The sequence below is a fragment of the Urocitellus parryii genome, chromosome 4 (assembly GCF_045843805.1).
Source record: "Urocitellus parryii isolate mUroPar1 chromosome 4, mUroPar1.hap1, whole genome shotgun sequence".
Lineage (NCBI taxonomy): Eukaryota > Metazoa > Chordata > Mammalia > Rodentia > Sciuridae > Urocitellus > Urocitellus parryii.
The window spans coordinates 90,281,806-90,303,054 of NC_135534.1; the positions used below are offsets into that span (position 1 = coordinate 90,281,806).

The window sequence follows — 21,249 nt, forward strand, 5'->3', positions numbered from 1 at the left end:
TAGCTCACCCTGACATCAATCCCCTCCTAACTACTTTTAATTCAACCCTCTTCCTACCTCATTTTCAACCACTTGTCTCCTCCTTCGTGCATTGCATAATCTTAACTCTGGACACAGTACTTATTTGTTCAAAGCTACTTCTTGATTGCTTCTCTTGTCTTTCTTATTAATAACTAGCACTTGGCCCAGGATGATCCCTGATGTCTTCTCCCATGAAATCCTTACCATCCAACTCCTTCTAACTCAGGAAGAATAGAAAGGGTCAACTTGCTTCCAAGCACAACTAGACCACTGATTCATCACTCTTTCTCCACTGTCCTTCACTTAAAGTTCTTACCATTCTATGGGTTTAAAGAGTTAAGACATAGATGTGTTTCAGAACGTGACTGATCAGGATATAAATGTACAATAAATTTATTACAAGCAAGAACAAAAATATTAACCGAGATAAAATTGAAAAACAAGGGGTTTATTTTTGGCAGCAAACTTGTAAAATATATTGTAACTTCACCAACAAATAACATTTTTAAACATGTGAAGTTTATATAGTAATCTGCATAAAAAGTATTGTTTGTAACTATCTTCAGTGGAAATTTTCAGTTGAGTATGTTATTAATTTATAAAATGAATGTAGAAATAAGTAAAGTACTGTCCTCAATTTTCCTAACAATGTACTATGATTTATAAACTTCAAAGAGGAGGCAAAAATCCTTTGAAAGCACCATAAATTTCAAGTTGTTTCACTTAAAACAGATTTGTTATATATCATTTATATAATTAGTAGTAAAAACAAACAATATGCCATGATTTCTTTTATAAAATGCTATGAAATTTTAAGTTTTCTAATTAAAGTCATAACAAAAATGCCATCTATAATTAAATTTTAGCTAATATGTTTGAAACCCTAAGTTTAAAAAAAAAGGAACTTTGTGAAATATTTAATAACAAAAAATAGCTGTGGAACTTGCACTACAATTTAACATATAATTACTTAAAATATGGATTGTAAGTTCTTCTAATTTTCATTGAAACCGATTTAATCTTGACAGGTAAGTTGTTTTTGGTCCATGTACCCCACTGAATTCCAGATGCAAGTAATTTTCCAGGGAAGTGATGAATGCCATTTAAATTTGCTAGGCCACACTGGTTGAACCACCAGCCAGTGTTATTTTTGAGGTGGCTGCAGCTCTTCACAGACTGACCATTGACCAGGCATGCAGGATGGCACCCATCATTATCAACATCTGATGTGCTGAAAGGCATTGCATTTTGATTATCTTCTTTTCTGAGGCCCCGGAATGCATCACCTGAGTAAAACAGATTTTTTAAGTGACTGAATTTAGAGACAATTTCTATTATTCTAATTAACCACTACCAACCTACTATGCAAGAGCATAGCATCTAGAAATAGGGTTTAATTTATATTTCTACTGTTCAGCATGCTTAAAATCTCTCACAAATCTGGTAATAAATTCCTCAACATGACATGCATCTTTAAATGAAAATATTAGATATAAAAGTCAGAAATCAAAATGGAAGTTTGGCTGTGCAGACAAAATCAAATAATTTAGGCCAGAAATGATGGTGTATAGACCTGTCATACCAATATGGCAATTGGTAAATAAAGAGAAGAAAATAGCTTACGCACTGTAGATTTTTATACCTACAACTTGCCTCACTTTAAATAGTTACGAATAGATGAAGGGGAAATTTTTACTCAGATTTATAATTACAAAAGTTGTTGGATGCTATTTAGGGATCATCAAGTTTATATAGAATTCCTAATACCCTCAAGAAAAATTTAGCTATACTCCTGAGGTTATATTTATCTTCATAGATGGTTGTTTGCATAGCATGCCTGATATCCACAATATCCCTTCAAAGATTAAGAATCTTGACCAAGACAACCCAATTTAAGTCGCAGAAGCAGGAATTATAGTTTGCTTCCTAAAGTTCCATGAAATTAACATATTCTTAGTAAATCTATAATACCTCCATTTCCCTAAACATAAATTTTGATTAAAAAGCTTTGAAACACTATAAAAGAAGCTATGTACATGTATATAGAAACCAAGGCCTACATTTGTTTCATTATATTTCTGAATGGTTGGCATCTTTCAAGATAATTTTTCAAGGTGCTTTAAGAACTTCATTAGTGGTATGGCCTATCCTAAATCCCAGAGTCTGATGGTTATTAAAGTCTCTGGCTCCTCACTTGATGGAAAACAAAATACACACACTGCAGGTATTTTTTTCCAGAGAGAATATAATTTTCAACATGAACACCATGCAATACCTTTCAAAAGTTCATAAGAGAGAAATACCACCTATGGAGCATTGCCTGAATTTTGTGATCACTTCATGAATACTCTCCCTGAGCAAAGTGAAACCATCAGAAGAATCACACGTCATATGGGCACCTCAATGGATTATATTTAACAACATATTTTAAAAAAATATATATGCATGTCTATTTCTTGAGAAATAGTTCATTAAATGTATTCACCCCATATCCTGAGAAAGTGTAATTAGAGAACATGATACTGTTATCTCTAAGAATCCAGAGAAATTTATCTCAAGTTTTGTCATCAGGAATATTTGGATTTCTTATGGAACATCTGTGTTTCTCAAATGGTCAAGTTTATATTCTATTTTTGCTCTGAGCTCAAAGTCAAATTAGTGGCCCATTTCTACCACATACCTAATTACAATTAAGCCCCTAGTTTTACTCATGTTTCTATTTTTTACATTCTACTGACACCTTTTTCTTTCACAGTTGTGATTATATTATGTTATCAATAGCTAAAAGTTATTTAACAACCTTGTTGGGAAAATGTAGAATGGCAGGGTACTGTAATGAAAAAAAAATTGCCATTTTAAATTTTATCCTCTAACTAGATCATAATCATCTTGTAGAGAACCCCCACATAAACTTCCCAACATAGCATATTCCATATTTAGATAGTTCTTTACACTTTTAGAGATGAAGCTTTGAAAACTGTGTGTTGTAACTCTTTAAAATTTTCCTTATATATCCAGATTTGAATTTCAGACTTTCACCCAATATCTCAAGACTAAACCCCCTCAGATGTCATAGATTCCATCCATACCAGACAACTCTCTGGGCCCTGTAACTTTCCTCCCTTTATGCCTTGACTTGAGCTGTTCCATTTGCCAACATTCACTTGCCAAAAACCTATCCATTGCTCCAAGACCAGGTCCATGGTTCTCAACTGTAAGTATGCCAACATATCCATCTGCCCAAAAGTCACTGAATCAGACTGTGAAAGAGTAATGTACTTTCAAAACACTTCTCAGCTTTTAACATTAACCCCTTGTTGAAAACTACTCTTCCATGAAAATTTTCTGGTGCAACCAACTGAAATCATTCTCACCCTCTCTTTAGCCCCCAGAGCTCTATTAGTAGTCTGTGTTTTCATTGTTATCTTCTCCTCTATATTGTGATTGGTTAAAGAGCTGGAATCATATAATTTTCATTTTTTTAAATTTCTAACACTGAATATACATAATAAACAAGTGGGTGGGGCATTTACTTTAGTATTTCTTGACTAAAATGACTTTAAAATTTCAGTACCAAAGCATAGATTTATCATCAAGTATTTTGAAGTTCTAGAAAATTTAATTTCTTTGGAAATGAGGAGATGCATCCAGATGGGGTAAAAAGAACAATAAGTTCTTGTTTCTATCAGCTTGGATTATTGCCCTGGCTCAGGTGTGATGAGCTGGAACTCTTGGGCAAATTACTTAATGTTTTAGGTTTCTTCTCTGGTAAAGTGAAAAGAATACAGACCAGCTTTAACATTCTCTGACTTGTAAATGTCAGCCTCTGTGAATACAAAAACAGGAATAATGCCTTCCTAGACTACCCTCACAGGATCTCCATCCAAAAAGTCAACTGGGATTACATATGGTAAATGTTTTAAAGAATTTTATTAAGTATTTTAAAATCATGAGGTGATACAATGTTCATAACAGAGTTTCAAAACTCCAGACTTGGCCAGCTTTCTCATTTCTAATCTATTATGAGTAATGTAGCATGTACTAAGAGACATGCATTGTTTTTATCTTTACCTATATACTAAGTTGGTAATATTTCCATCTTCTGTAAAATTTTAGGAATAAGAAACTTACCTGCATTTCCTGAATACCGTCCTAAGTGCATTTTAAAAAATCTTGTTTCATCCTCTAGCCAAAAAGTATCATATGATGCATAAGCAAACGTGTCATCTTCAGATTCCAAAGCCACATACAGCATAAAACTGGTATTTTTCTGATTTACTATATAAAAAATCTTTTTTAGTCCTAGCCAAAATTCTCCTGTAAAAAAAAAAAACACTTTGTTTTACTATATTTTAACACAAATTAAAACAATCCTTCCTTATTGAATGTTGGGTGTTATTTAGTGTGTCATTAACTCTGAGATGACTCACACAAATAATTACAGAGACTATATGGCCTAGCTCAAATAATTAGTATTTATCTAATTTACAAAAAAATAAAAAATAAAAAGTCTTCCTACTTATGTTTCACCGGACTGCGGAAAATAAAACTGGTTCATTTTATCTCTCCATATTAAATTCAAAATTTCACTTAAAAACTAAATACAAAGTACAGTTTTTCCATGAAATGTGAACAGAAACTTTGTTGAAATATTATGGCAGGTTACAAAATTATGTATACCAATAAAAGTCAGAGGTTTAACTTCCAAATTGGCTGCTCCTAAAGAAATATTTCATGACAATGATTATTTGAAGTTACATTTTCTTTCTCAGAGAGTACTTTCTAAACAAATAGTTGTTATAATACAGTGTCAATTACCTATGACTGGAAGTACAATCTAGCAACACTGAAGTATCCCAGGTATAGGGTCAATATTTCCAAGACAATTGTAGATCCAGATGACTCATCAAATTCCCTGATTCAGGCAATGTACTTCTGCATGCATTTCTAGCTAATGATTTTCTACCTCCCTCTACCCACCATGATGTAGCCTACATGTGGACACCCCTTCTACTTGAATTATGAAATTGTCCAAGAACTTAAGAATGTAGTCAAAACAAACTTCAAAGAGTTAGAGCATAATGTGACAGCATAAAACTCTTAAAACTGTAACTAAGATACTAAATACTCCTCCAGGGCTTACAGAGGTATTTTAGCTAACATCCAGTTAGAATTGAAAAGTATCCAGAATAAGTATGGTAAGAAAGTGAGCACTATCAACTGGGTCCCTACAGGGTCTGTTTAGTCTCATACAGTTATAACCTTTCAACTTAAGCATCTCTGTCATCTTTCCCCTTTGCTCCAACCTCATATTTAAGACTGAACTGTACATTTTCCTTAATCCCCAATTTATTTTTTAAAGTGAATCAGGTACAAGGCAGTCTGAGTTTGCATGAAAATACCTGCATGAAGACCTTATTAGTCAAAACTCACATCACCTCCCTATAGAAATAAGCAAGAAGTAAAGAAAAAGATAATAGGAAGTCTATATATCAATCTATGACTACTTAATTCAGAAGGAAGCACTCAATGAGAGATTAGAAATAATGCTAAAAAAAATACAAGTATTTAACTGCATGCAATTATTTAACTGCATGGCAATTATCTGTAAGCCAAATGCCTTCTAAAATTATTAGCATGCAGGACCATCACTACCACTTACTGAATCTTTAGATGATATTCTTATGGAAGGATAAACATTTTACATTATAATAACAACCATTAAAATAACTTAAAAATCAACAAAACCGCCTGCAGAAGTTCCAACTAATATAAATGGTTCAAAAATACTGGTGTTTCTGTTTACTAGCAAAATTGATGCTGCGATGTGGCAATAATGTACACAGATTTTACAATTCAACAGGGTTTTATAATTTTTAAATTTTGAGCAAAGGTAATGCTTATTAATATTTTATAAAACACTGTGTTCAATTCAAATCATCTGAATTTGATCATACCTTAATTCTTTGTTTAATTTGCTTGTGTGGACACAGCATATCAAAACTTTTAAGATATATGCAATCTTGCCCATTTACATCTTCTTAGTACAGAAGACAAGAACTCCACCGGATACATAATAGATACTTAATAAATATCCAGCTTAGAGTTTTTAATAAACTCACATTTCAACAATAACTAAATATAAATATTTCTAGACCTCAACTGAAGAACATTTTATCCATGAAGATAGGGTATTTGATTCATATTTTTATAATCGTATATATTTGCTATTTTTACCAATACAGATATAGTCTTTCAAAATAATATCAAAAGATAGAATACAAATACATAAAAATTGACCTAAAAGATCACCAAATCCATCCAGATAATCACACCATAACCTCTGGAAATCAATTGTCCCATCAATCCTCTTCTGTATCACGGTCCATCCACCTCCTCTAAAATCCATGTCACACATTACCTAAAACAGGCCAAGAAAATACCAAAATAATACATCATTATTTTCATTATGTGACAATATAAAACTCATGCTTCATCAGTAGGCCTAGAGAAAAAGATGATACTTTCATTAAACACTGTGAATGCAATTGTATGTCATTAACATATTCAGATTTCTTATATGCCTAGAAATAATACTGTTTATTATAAAAACCAACTTATAATTAACCAAATTATAGTCCCCTTATCAGTCACCTTTTAAAATATATAATTGTGTCATTTTAAGATTATCCTATTATGCCTCAACTCTATAAGTATCTTCCAGTTTAGTAATAACAATACTGTTCTGATGTGATGTGAATATATTAATTTACAAACTAACTCTTTCTTTGAACTAAAACACTAACCTTCTTTTTTTACTGTGTTAAAAATGCCTTTATGCCTGCCCTTGATTGTTCTTTCCCACAAGCTGTTCAGCCTGGCATTGTCAGATAGAAAGGCATGATCTGTGCCTTCCCAGCAGGCGCTTAGGGACACATGTGTTGATGGTATGTAAAATGCCCCTAAAAGGGTACCTGCAGGGAACTTGTCCAAGCCTCTCCAAAAGAAACTTCCCACACAGAGACAGAGAAAGCAGTGTGGAGGAAGTTAGGGAACCAACACTTCCCCAAGTAAGAGGGAATTATACATCCCACTCTTGACAAAATTAGAAGCCTTCTTTGCCACGGCTGTTCAGATCCATGTTTGAATCTGTAGGCAAAGTAATTTAAGTAATTTTAAAATTATTTCCCACCTAATTCCCAATTTTTGACATCTTGTCAATAGATTACAAAAGAAGTAATGGTAGTAACTCTAAGAAGAGAAACTGGTAGAATCTAATTAGAAAAAAAAAACTTATTTTACTGAGCAATAAACACTATCAATAAGGAAAAGGTATCATAGACTTTCTTTTGCACTAAGAAAAGGTACCTAGGATAAAACACATATATGTATAAACACACACATGTACATTATCTCTAGTAGAAATTTCTACCAGAAATCCCAACATGACTATTAAGAATAGACATAAGAGAAATTCATTTTATTCAAATTAAGAGTGAATAGATCAGATCAAAAGGTTTTTTAAAAAATTATTAAATTCTTATACAATCATTTGTCATCAAAAGAAAGTATAATAATTAATAGGAGGTAAATCAAAAGTATTTTTAGTAGGCTCCAAGGCAAAAGAGACCAGTATTTTCTAGAGACAATTTAAGGAATGGATTTATATTGCACAGTTCTGCTTACTGTAAGGATAATATAAGATCTTGCACCAAATGGATTTACTTTTAGTGTGCAATCATGGAAACTCAAATAGATAAGTTTATGATGGGGTATTAGTATTATAGAAAACCAAAAAAAATTATTAATTTATAATTTCCAAAAAATATTAAACAATTAAATTTTTAATATTGATTAAATTGGTCAGATGTTTATCTTATCCCAAATAATAAGATAAAAGTTTACCTCAAATGGATAACTAGAGTCTTCTGGGTAGATTATATATAAACCACTTGGTGTTTTGGTCACAGAGCCAAAGGTATCTTTAATATCAGTGCAATCTAATCCTAGAAAAATAAAATTAGTTATTTAGGATATTTTAAACTGAATGTTTCTGAAAGTCATTTCACTGTAGAGAACTAATACAGCTATCTAAAATTATTACTAAAAATTTCATTAATGATCTGAAATAAAAAGTGATTTAGAAACGAGGAAGCGATTTGCACTCAATTCTGTTTAAATATTTTATTTGGGATAAACACTTATTTAATATATTTATAAGTATTCCTTCTTTTATAAAATACATAATATCTTTTCAGGAAACTAGGTTTTTCTTAGAGGGTATAGTGCTCAAAGGAAATTTATATGAAAGGAGAGGATAAAACTCAGAATAAGTGTATTGACTACTGTTGGTACATCCTTGACTACACTATTTCAAATTTCAGAGACTCTAATGTGTTGCAGGTCACTATTAACAATGGCCAAAAAGATGGAAAGGAGAGATCACTTTCTTCACCAAGGAGAAATTAAGCTTGAAGTTAGGACTCATTCTATGGACAGCAGTTAGTGCTGTCATGGCTCATAATCACCTTCTACAAAGCATTCAGTTCCCAGGGGACTGTAAGCATATGAATGTGGAAGTGATGTTATACTGTACAACAAGTATTACATTTTACTTGAAGACAATCTATGGTATCTTCTGTAAATGCTCTTACAGCATCAGTTTCTTAGATGCTTGCCTTTGAGTCCTGGTTCTACTCCTTTCTAGCCAAGAACCATTAACTAACCTTTCAAAGTCTTGCTTTCTCTGCTTAATATTGGAACAAAAATAACACTTTCTACTTAATAGTGTTATTCTAACAATTTACATAGCAAGGAATTATATAAAGCCCCGAGCACAGGGCCTATCACTTATTAATATATAGAAAATATCTTCAAAAGTTAGCTATAAAAGATGGCCCACTTTGCTCTTCATTTCCAGGAAACAGATTAGTTGCCTATGTTCTAAATTGTTGAGACATTCTTATATTGACTTATGATAGAAGTTCACACTGAAGGACTGATCTAGGCTGGAGTATCTGCTTTGTCTACCATACAAATAAATGTGAACAGATTATTTATATTTTCTGGGCTGTATACTCCTCATATGATGATGATTATACCAAGCTTTTATATCATACTTACTATGCATTGGGCAATATTTTAAGAATTTTCATGTATATATCCATTTACTCCTCACAACAACTATGTGACAGTAGGTACTATCAGTCTACTGTTGAAGAAACCAATAACAAAAAAATGGCAAATCAACGATTTGAGGCCAGATTGACACCAGAGTCCATTCTCTTAACTACTGTGTTACACTACCTACAAAGAGGCAGTTATGGAAAATACATTTTGTTTAAAATAATAAAATAACATGAAATCACCTGTCTTTGTACCTAGAACATAAGGGATGCCCGGGCATTATTTATTTTCTTCCCTTCCTAAGTAATAAATAAATATTGTATACTAAGCCCTTAATGATATTTATTTGCTTGGAACTCTTTGGTATAAATTTATATTTTTAAAGTTTATAGAGCTTTTTTCTTAGAAGTCCAAATCCAGAGAAATCAATGTGCTGTATTTAAGTATGAAAGCGCTTGCTTTCTGTTTATTTCTCTTAAATTTCTTTTTCTTTTCAAATTTCATATCCCAGTTTGAAACATTTCATACATGTCAAAAACATTTTTAACAGGTGGGAGGAACTCTAAAACTTTCTTTTCTTCTGTCTAAAAAATAATTACTAATAAGAAACCAAAGGGAGAAGCCGAGAATAAAGCTACTCTAAAATTATTCTCTTTTCAACAAATTCAGGTTATATTTTTATAGCCATGGATTAGAGAAGTTTTCCAGTTTAGGAAAATACACTTTGTCTATGGTGTAATTTACTTAATGGCAGGTATTAGTCCTCCTGTCTGTTAGAGAATAAGGAACTGCATTTTTTAAACAAAATTTTTAAATGCACAAGCGGTCCAGGAAATTTTTAAGTAATAAAAGACAAATATGAAAAGGCTGAAATACCAAAGCTCTCACCATGTGACTGAACCGGTCTGTGAGGAAAAGGATCCAGCTGTTTTCTAAAAACTTCTGTAGTCAAAAGGAGAACTCGATTCATGAGTTCATTAACCTAAACACACATATACATACACACACATAAACATTTAAATAAATTTGTGTTTGAACAAAACTCCTTTAGCTAAATTATAGAAAAGTTATCTCTAAACCGCTTTTAAGCCCAGCTTTGAAATACATAATGAGGCCCCTTTTCCTAGACTGAATTCTTACTGCTTTGCCAAAACAATAAAGTCATAGTTAAATAACAATCATTAAATTCAGTAGTGTCTATGTCCCTAACCTTGATTTTTCCTGACCCTGTTTTGCATTTGACTGCTTTACCAGATTGTGCCTGAATCTGAATTGTTGCTATTGCTTCCCTTTGCTCTTCAAGTCATCCTCCACACCACCATCAACTGCATCACGGCATGTCCTTGCTCAAGCAATTCAGTGGCCTCATGGGGTGGCATAATTTAGCTTCTGATTATTCCTTTAGCCTGTTTTTCTTATATACTCTCCAACCTACCTCATCAGCCACTTCATCCCTGAACTATCTCCAAGAAGCTTCCCCCACAATGGAACATACTCCCCTACTTACAGAACCTTCATGACTTTTAAAAGATGTACTTAACTCTCATGACTCAGCTCACAGGCTTGCTCCTCTGAGAAGTTTTCCTGTATCTCAAATTTCTTTTTTGTGTATTCTAACAGCAGCCACATTTTTCCAATGAATTTATCTGCCCCACTACACTGTATGCTCCCAGCGTTTTTATTGCTTTCTGTTTACATAAGACTTACTATTTTGCCTCTCACATAGTAGGAACTAAATAGATATCTGAATATAAATGAAGAAAAATAATTATGCCCGCAGTTACCTATGAATCAGTGTCTATGCACATAGAATAACAACATAATACTGAAACTTCCATACCTGATTAGATAAATAGTCCAGGGAGGCTTGTTGCTCATCCATTATATTTCTTAATAGTTTTTTCATACTTCGTGTGTAGGAAACAATAGAATTTTGCAGATTTCCTTAACCATAATAAAATGGATGCTAAATATTATGTTATTATAGAAAACTACAGTGAAAAATAATGAGGTTAACATGATTTTGGATAAATATGGAAACAATAATATCTCAATTTATCTGAGCATTCAGAACCATACATTTTTGTTACTTCATATTGTTCATTCATTATTAACCAAGGAAACAATTGTTTCAACATTTCTTAATAAAACTGTGTTTCCTAATAATGTAGATCATCTGAAATAATTAATCTAATCTTTTCTAATTAAAAGACAACCTTCTGAATATTAGCTAATACTTTCTAAAAGAAAGGAAGCAAGAGGTTCAGGATTCTTCAATTCTTACCATGCAAGAAGGTAAAAAAATAACAGTTCACTGGCGTACCAAGCAAGTTGAGTTTAAAGATAAATCTTTGTTTTAATTTTTTATAATGCTATATTTTTTTAACTTTTTTTTGGTTGTTGAGGAGCTTTACTTTTATATATTTATATGCAGTGCTGAGAATTGAGCCCAGTGCCTCATACATGCTAGGCAAGCGATCTACTACTGAGCCACAACACCAGCCCTAAAACTATATTTTCATATAATTAAATTACTAGTATATATGCACATAGGATAGACCTTAGTCAAAGGTTTTGGTCAGTTAGTTTCTGAAGGAAATTTTGCATATATTTTCTTTTTAAAAAACATTTTTAGCAGGGCACAGTGGTGCACACCTGTAATTCCAGCATCTTGGGAGGCTGAGACAGGAGAATTGAGAGTTCAAAACCAACCTCAGCAACTTTGAAGAACTTCTAAGCAACTCAGTGAGACCCTGTATCTAAATAAAATACAAAATAGGGCTGGAGATGTGGTTAATAGGTATTGAACTCTTGAGTTCAATACCTATTAACAAAAAAAAACTTTTTAAATAGAAAATATTCTATATTCAATATTTCTTAAAGATAAATTGAAAAAAATTGCAAGTAGTTTTTGTCCTAATATATTTGGGATCATGTTTCCATAATATTCTATTATCTTTAATATTTCCTACACCAAAGACATCCGTAGTAAATATAATCATCAGAATCAAGAAAAATATTTACTATATTTCTCACACCTTAGTATTACCTATGATACTGATATTGACCTCTATAACAAAGGAACCCTGACATGATTGCATATATTATCCTTTTAAAAATATTTTATTTCTAAGTTTATTTCACCTGAATGATAGAATCACATTAGTAATTTCTGATTATTTTTAATTCTGACTCATCCAGATTTATCTTTTTAATTTTCATTATTATTTTAAAAATTAGAATTATTATTGTTAGGGGCTGGAGATATGGCTCCAGCGGTAGCGCGCTAGCCTGGCATGCGTGCAGCCGGGGTTCGATCCTCAGCACCACATACAAACAAAGATGTTGTGTCCGCCGAAAAAACTAAAAAATAAATAAAATTCTCTCTCTCTCTCTCTCTCTCTCTCTCTCTTTCTCTCTTAAAAAAAAAATTATAATTGTTAAAAACTTATTTTAAAAACTTATTATACAAAAGTCTATTAGCTTTTTTCTGGATTTAGATATCTATCTTAATGGGACTAAAACTGCACTCATTGGTTTGAGAAGCTTGTAACCCTTATGTTATACACAGAATTATTATGTTAAAGTAGAAACTTCATACTTCCTGATGTAGCCATGATGGTCCTATAAGATCTGGATCAGATCATCAGCTCCACCCTTTCCAATCTCCCTTCTTTATCCTGTTTCTTATGAATACATAGTAAATTAAAAAAACCTGAACTGTGACTAACTTTTTAAATTAAGACTAAAACTTTTTATTTATTATGCTTTGCTACATAAATCAACTATGATTTGTTTTATACCTTTTGCATTAGTTCTTATAATAGTATTCAATGCTAATGTATTGAGTTTTAGAATTTTCTTCCTCTCAAAACAAAAAAAGAAAAAGAAAAAGAAAGAAGAAAATCTAAATCTACGTGAAATTTCCTAGGGATCTAATGAAAGGAAGAAAATATCCCTGGAAAAATTAATATATCCCTATCAGAATCTTCTGTTTTGTCCCTCCCTCTGTGGTCAGTTGATGTCACAAGCTATATGGTAGAAGAATCCATTCATTTACCAAATATTTATTTTATTAAGTACCTACTACATGTCAAATACATACATATTTACATACCTAGAGTGATAGGGATGTATGTAAAATGACCCAGATGTCCACCTATAAGTAACAAGTTGTATCCCTTTACAATTGTGGTTATTTTAATACTTACTACACATGAAATGTTTTTCTTCTCGTGTAATTTTAGTTTTAGCATCACATGATTCTTCACAGTCTTCCTTATAAACAGTATCATTACTTTGAATTCCATCTTTTGCATTAGATACATCTTCTATAACATTAACTACTGGAGAATCCTTTACATTAAAAAAATAGAAATAAGGACAAATATTAAATGTTGTACGATATAATAAATAAGAAGCCTTATAGAAAAAAGAAAGCTTGGAATACAGGACGAAGATGATCAGCAGAAAAAAATATAACAAACTGGTTAGTTCAAAGTCCCACAAATAAACCTTATAGGTAAATTTCAGATACAGACAATAAACATATGTTAATTTAATAGTTTCACTGTCCTCTTTTCTTTTTAAATTCTGAAATAATCTATTTAGGGTTTATTTTCATTTCTGACTCTATGGTCTTAACATTTAACTTTTACAAATTTATATGTGTAATACAGAGCTGACCCATCTCTCTTCCAAGAATCTTGCAATTTGAACTTCTTTGAAAAAGGACTAAATATTTTCCTAAGATATCTACAGTATTTCTAGCCAAGTGGACTTTCTGCCACCACTGTTAGAAAATATTTTTTAAAAAATGTGTAGGAAGCTGGAATAAAGTTGTATAAGCTAAAATATCCAAAAATATGAAAGGTTAAGTGTTTATAGATTTGAAAGTTACTAGTGATAAAAGAAAACAGTCTAGACTTTTGATTTCCAAAATCAACATTAAAAGGCCAACTATAGTTGTCATTCCAAAGCTATATATTTGTTGGCACCCTATTGCTTTCCTCAATATAAAACATTGTTTGGTAAAAGTCACATAAATTTAATAACTCTGTTGTTAAATGAAATAATAATAACAAGTTCTTCCCTGCTTTTCCTGGATATTGAGAAAAAATTACAGGTTTAACCAAGTTAAAAAAATCTTTGCCCCTCAAAAGATGCTTACATTTTTTTTACATAGATCTATTTTAAACTTCTTGCTGTTTCTTTTTACCTCTATAATGACTAACATGCTTTCAAAAATCTAGATAATAGCTATCCTTTTTTCAGTATGTTTGTTAATTTGTAGCAAGTATTTTAAAGAGTTAAATCAATATTTTTGTAGCATTCTTAGAATTAATTCTTGTTTTAACCATGGAACTTTGGAATTTTGTTTGAGACAATGATAAATACATTTCATGACATTGAAAAATCAAAAACCAACATTTAGCAATGTGGAGGAACTCAAATCCCCTAAGAACTCCTAATATTTAATAAACCATACCAGCTATCACTGATATTGTTGTGGATGAAATTTTTAATGGCCTAAGTAACCATCCACAGCACTATATTTGAACTTCAAAATGATATAAAATTGCTTTTTTAAAAAGCAAAGTCATTTTCAATTTCCTCTGAGATACTTCATTATCAAAGTTAGTTGGAAAGTTGAGAATTAGTTTTTAAGCTAAGCCCTAGATTTTTTTCAAAAAAAAAAAAAACTTTATGAGAAAATTGTTAACAGTCAACTCTAAGTTTATAGTTTCTTCAGTTTAAAAACAGTAACCTTTAAGCAATCTCAACATTTCAAAATAACCATTTAAATTAATCTATAAATTACATTTGGTATTATGATTAGTCTTTTCAAACTTATAGTTTATATCTTGAAAGCTAATCATGCTTTCTTAGTTAAAATATTATTGCTAGGATTCTTACCTTAGAATGATGTACACAATTACCTTGTACAGCTTCCCCACAAATAAAAATACATACATTTAAAAATAAGAATGAAGTTTGTGATGGATACATTATATTTTTCTTCGATAAATGAAAACACTTCTTCAAATATCAGTCAGCTCTCTGTGGAAAGAACTACAGTGCATAGAGTCTTCAGTTAAAAATTTCTGGAAGTTGTACAATAAAAACAGAAGCCAATACTTACTGGTTTCCATGCCCTCGTTTGAAACAACACCCTTCATATGAAAAACAAGGAATCCTCTAGAGATCCTGTCATTTTAAGTTATACAAAACCTTTTTTTATCTTGTCATGCCTGCTTCATAAATCCATGATTTTGCTCTCTAGGCAAAAAATACATAGATAAGTAGATATATAAATAGGCACAACATGAATTTATAAATTCAATTAGTTTTAATGAGGCAGATTTTTTTTGCCTTTGAAAAATGCCTTTGAAAAGTTATATCTCAAAAACTGTAAAATAGTTTGCACAAAAAAGGGAAGTATAAATGATTAAAAGAGTGGGAAGAATATTACATTAGAACTATTTCCAAGTTATAAGAAAAAAATTGTTCAGTATGGATATCCAAAGCAGATATTTCAGATTTAAAATATGCTTTTAAACTGAATATAGCTATTATTAATGATCATAATAACTATATAATTGCCAAATTTCTAGGATTTCAGGTGATTTTTACATCTTTCAGCTTCATTGTTAAAAATTCAAAATTTTGAATGTAACAAATATTGTTATTTAAAATGACCACTGTGGGGAGTGCTGGGGTTGTGGCTCAGCAGTGGAGCACTCACCTAGCACGTGCTAGGCACTGGGTTTGATCCTCAGCACCACATAAAAGTAAATAAATAAAATAAAAATATTGTGTCTAACTACAACTAAAAAAATAATAGATAAAATGACCACTCTGAAAGTTGATAGAGAATGTGTATAATGAGTCTTCAAATTTTCCTTTATAGTGGTTCCTTTTCTTCATCTTAGAATCATACCTTAGACTTCATTATACTAAAGTTTTGAGGCAAAGTAAAACTTTTTTGAGTCTTTTTTCTGGTTCAAACTACTGTTTTTCCCTTCTCCTTTACTAGCCTAAGAACTGGAAAGCAAGAACCATGTCACAGTTTTTTTTTTTATTATTATTGGTTGTTCAAAACATTACAAAGCTCTTGACATATCATCTTTCATACATTTGATTCAAGTGGGTTATGAACTCCCATTTTTACCCCAAATACAGATTGCAGAATCACATCGGTTACACATCCACGTTTTTACATCATGCCATATTAGTGACTGTTGTATTCTGCTACCTTTCCTATCCCCTACTATCCCCCCTCCCCTCCCTTCCCATCTTCTCTCTCTACCCCATCTGCTGTAATTCAATTCTCTCCCTTGTTTCCCCCCCCTTTCCCTCACAACCTCTTTTATGTAATTTTGTGTAACAATGAGGGTCTCCTTCCATTTCCATGCAATTTCCCTTCTCTCTCCCTTTCCCTCCCACCACTCGTCTCTGTTTAATGTTAATCTTTTCCTCATGCTCTTCCTCCCTGCTCTGTTCTTATATCAAAGAAGACATTTGGCATTTGTTTTTTTAGGGATTGGCTAGCTTCACTTAGCATAATCTGCTCTAATGCCATCAATTTCCCTGCAAATTCCATGATTTTGTCATTTTTTAGTGCTGCGTAATACTCCATGGTGTATAAATGGCACTTTTTTTTTTATCCATTCATCTATTGAAGGGCATCTAGGTTGGTTCCACCGTCTAGCTATTGTGAATTGTGCTGCTATGAACATTTATGTGGCAGTATCCCTATAGTACGTTCTTTTAAGGTCTTCAGGAAATAGTCCTAGAAGGGCGATAGCTGGGTCAAATGGTGGTTCCATTCCCAGCTTTCCCAGGAATCTCCATACTGCTTTCCAAATTGGCTGCACCAATTTGCAGTCCCACCAGCAATGTACAAGTGTACCTTTTTCCCCACATCCTCGCCAGCACTTGTTGTTGTTTGACTTCATAATGGCTGCCAATCTTACTGGAGTGAGATGGTATCTTAGGGTGGTTTTGATTTGCATTTCTCTGACAGCTAGAGATGGTGAGCATTTTTTCATGTACTTGTTTATTGATTGTATGTCCTCCTCTGAGAGTTTTTATAGTAGTAATGCAGTGGCTGACACACAATAGGCATGCAAGTTATCTACTCTGAAAAAGAAATCTTAAATTATCTCTTTGTGCCTCTACCTGCTACTTAAACCCAAACTCTTATTGACTGATACTTCTTTCCCAGAGTTTCTCCAGAGAGGCTGTGTGAAGTGTGTGGGAGCGCTGTCTACCTGGTTTACATCTTGATTTCACCTCTCCAATATTGTTATAGTTCATTTACTCCTTTGTAGAATGGAGATTGTTGTCTGGATTGACTGATTTAATGTACATAAGCCCTTAACACAATGTGTAGGAAACAACAATGGAATGTTGGGTGGTGTCATTTTTCATTTTATCTATGAAACAGCTTCACCTGTTTCATAGATATTTTTCATTTTATCTATATGCAGGGCCAACACTGGTCACAATATTAAAGACCTTTGTCATCTTTTTTTGGAGAAGAGTATATCTCATTAATTATAAATCTTTAGTTGAAGTCTTATGAAATTGAAATGAAGATGACAGGACTCTGACAATTTGAATCAACCAGACATTAAAAATCTTTGTTCTTTCAGTTTTTTATTTCACAGAGATATAAATTCAGGAAATTCTTGTTTGAGCAAGAAAATACTTTTGCAGAAGATGGGAGAAAAAATGACTCAGCCAAGATAAAAATGAAAGAACAAAAAAATTGTTCATCACAGGCTGCCACATGACTTGCCAAGTTGTAAGCATTGTTAAATTAAATAAGCAGAAAACCATTGGTGAAGCTGTCTCATATTCAAAGCTCCTTTGTAAAAAACCATAACCTAAGAGTGTATATTTGTAACAAATAACCAGTTTTCAGTCCATCACAAACAGTTGAGCTTCAGCCAATCAGAAGAAGCCAACGTATTAGACCATGCCCAAATAAGACAAAAGCATAGCTATAGCCAATCAGATATTTCTCTATTTTGCTTCTGTGTTGAGTCTATAAAGGCTTGCAGCTCACACTGCTGAAAAGCTCTTTGAACTTCTTCTGGTTCTGAATCCTGCTTGATTTCATAAATTGCTCTTTGTTTAAACAAACTATTAAGTTTAATTCATCTCAAGGTTTTCTATTAACACAGTATTCAAATTAGATGTTATATGAACCTACCTTGTAACTATAAAATGGTTAATTGTTTTGTAAGTAAAATATCTTTTGTTAGCAGAACATTTATGAAACCATGTTAATGAAGTTGGATGTCTAATAGCAATATCTTATTTAACTCATTTGAATCCTCTTTTCCTTCTCCCTACTTATTCCTTCCCATCTTAGTAAATAACAATACTCATTATACGTTATTCCAGCCCTAAATCTGAGCATGACAGTTGACTCCTTTTCTTTCTTAGACTTGCTACAACCATCTATCAACACATTTTATTGACCCAAGGCTCAAATTTTAAACAGTAATTTTTAAACAATTCTATCACACTATAATAGTAGTAGTCTCTGTCATCTTTCACCTAATCTGCTCTATATATAAATATTCTATAGATCCTCAATATTTCTCTTATCTCCTATAGTTTCCATATAGCAGCTAGCATGACCCTCATTAAAGGTTAAATTAATTCAAAACTCTTCAATGGCTTACCCTCCACTGGAAGTTGGATTTTATCTTAAGTCCTTGCGTATAACATAAGTCCTCACTTAATCTGAGCCATATGTTTCTCCAGTTTTATGTTTTAGCATTCTTCCCATACCTCATTCTGCCCCAGCCATAGTGGTCTTCTTGATGTTGAACAGACCAACATGATTCTGCCCTCAGAGCCTTTTGTTCTTATAACGCCTTATGACTCTAATATACTTCATCCAGATAGTTCCATGAAACCTTTCTCCTTCATTCAAACCTCTGCCCTAATTTCCGTTCCTTAGGGGCCTTTCCTGAGAACTCTAGCTAAAATAGAACAGACACTAACCTGTAACACCCACACTACTCTATTTTTTCCTTATAGCACTTTTTACTACCTAATATGTTTATTCTTTTATGGAAGAAAAATAAATGTTTCATGAGAGTAATATTTTTAAGCTTTATTCACCACTATATTACTAGTACCTAGAAAGTGTTGAGCACTCTATGCATGCTTGGCATAGAGTGCTCAACATATATTTCCTTAATAAAATAATTTATTCTTTAAAATTATTATTAATAATTATCTTAAAATTATTTTATGGTTTTGAAGTGTGAAAGAATTAAGCATTAGATGGCTGGGGATGTAGGTCGGTGAGTGTGCATTTACCTACATGCTGAAGAACCTGGATTGATACCCAGCATTGAAAAAAAAAAAAGAATAAACATTATATTTAATTCAGATGTTTTCTTTGATAAAATATAGGGATTTTAGTCTATTATTATTGCTTACATCATATTTGCCTTTCCTGCTAAAAGATATCTTTTATAAAATCTAACTATAAAACTTTTTTTAAGAATCTAAAACCTGAACAATATTTTGAAGAAAGAATTTTTAAAATAAAAATATCTATGATTTTTAAAAATTGATAACCTTAAGTTTCTTCTTGGTTTTTATGAAGACTCATTACATAAGCATTTGTAGCCAAATGAGAAACCAAATCATGCTTCTTAATAAATATGCCATACAACAAAGCAATAACATGGCTAGGTGTTACTTGTTACCACACTAATAATTTATCAAAAGCTAAACTTTCAGGAAAACCTAAATGCCCCCAAAGAGCAACCACAATCATCTCACTTTTATTTGCCCTTTGCACTGCCCTACTTTGCTTAGTCTCAAATCATGCCTGGAGAGACAAGAGTTGTAATGACAGCAATGAGAATAGAATCAAGGACAATACCTGTGGCTAGGTCAATTAAAAACTTACCAAGGTAGCTAATTGCCAAAGTATACACATTTAGTTTTTGCTGTTAGGATTATATATTTTATTTTCTTGGTATTGTCCTCAACCAGACATAAGACATTTTGTATTTAAAATCAAAACTGGATTTGTGTTGAATATGTCCCCAGCACATATTCCTATTTGAGTCATTACATTCAAGTTTGCAAAAGGTCTGTTTTAAAATAGTTTCAGGGGAAATTTTATTATTTGAACTTTAAAACTGAACAAATTGATTCACAAAGGCAAAGAGATTTGAACGATAGGTGAGTCATATTTATTTGGTTTGTACACCATGGGTGTTTTTACACAAACACACACACACACACACACACACACACACACATGTACCCAGGCTAACATACAAATTTTATATGTTTGTATGTTGAGCTCCAACAAAAAGTTTCATCCTTTTCCAAATTTTAGCTTGCAAGTGGCTCAAAACTCCATTTTCTATATCCCCTGAAACAATTTCAATGCGATGATCCCCTTGGGCATCGATTTCCAGGAGATTACTACTAGGTTAAAGCTGGACATTTTTTTTTTTTTTTAGCTGCTTTTGCTGTGATGGTCCATTTCCAAAATCGGGCAGCAAGGAGATTTTGAAACGTAAACTTCATAAATAGGGAGGGAGAGAGGGAGGGGGAGGGAGGGAGGGAGGGAGGGAGGGGGAGGGAGGGAGGGAGGGAGGGAGAGAGAGAGAGAGAGAGAGAGAGAGAGAGAGAGAGAGAGAGAGGTGTATCATAAAGTGGGTGAGAGAATGTAAGGAAGGAAAATTCCCACTCCACAAAGCTTTTTAAAAGACATGGTGTTTGAGGATAGAGACTCCCCCAGTTGAACCTCACGTCTCAAACCCTCTACAACGTGATTCTCTAATTAAACAACAAACCAAACCCCAAATTGTCCCCGAAATAATCATTCCAGGTCCGCCTGTGGCATCTGCCTGTATCTGGGGATTTTCCATCTCACTGTTCTTCGTCATTCTCAGTACCCGCCAGGGAAGCACCCTCAAGGGAGGGAGAACCGAATCTGGCTCTAACGTATAGGTCAACTGTCCTCTTCTGCAACCACGCGGGGCCTGAGGTTTCGGGACAGGGACCGGATGGAGCTCAGGGACCCTGGGTAGGGTGACGACCCTGGAGCCT

General features: G+C 32.7%; 1 protein-coding gene across 1 annotated transcript; it reads right to left on the minus strand.

Annotated features, from left to right (window-relative positions):
• Positions 1-944: 944 nt before the first annotated feature.
• Positions 945-15,156, minus strand: Angptl5 (angiopoietin like 5). Its single transcript, XM_026392492.2, has 8 exons — positions 15,064-15,156; positions 13,359-13,503; positions 10,988-11,091; positions 10,036-10,129; positions 7,927-8,027; positions 6,322-6,442; positions 4,153-4,338; positions 945-1,307 (listed from the first exon to the last, which is right to left on the minus strand). Exons 1-8 carry the CDS (start codon positions 15,154-15,156, stop codon positions 988-990), a joined length of 1,164 nt encoding a protein of 387 aa, XP_026248277.1. The 3' UTR covers positions 945-987.
• Between the last annotated feature and the right edge of the window lie 6,093 nt (positions 15,157-21,249).

Coding starts and splice junctions, on each gene's coding strand:
- Angptl5 (XM_026392492.2), bottom strand. CDS start 15,156: ATGTATCCATCACAAACTTCATTCTTATTTTTAAATGTATGTATTTTT. Junction 13,504..15,063: donor ATTGTGTACATCATTCTAAG/GTAAGAATCCTA, acceptor TTTAATGTAAAG/GATTCTCCAGTAGTTAATGT. Junction 6,443..7,926: donor ACTCTAGTTATCCATTTGAG/GTAAACTTTTAT, acceptor GGCCTGTTTTAG/GTAATGTGTGACATGGATTT.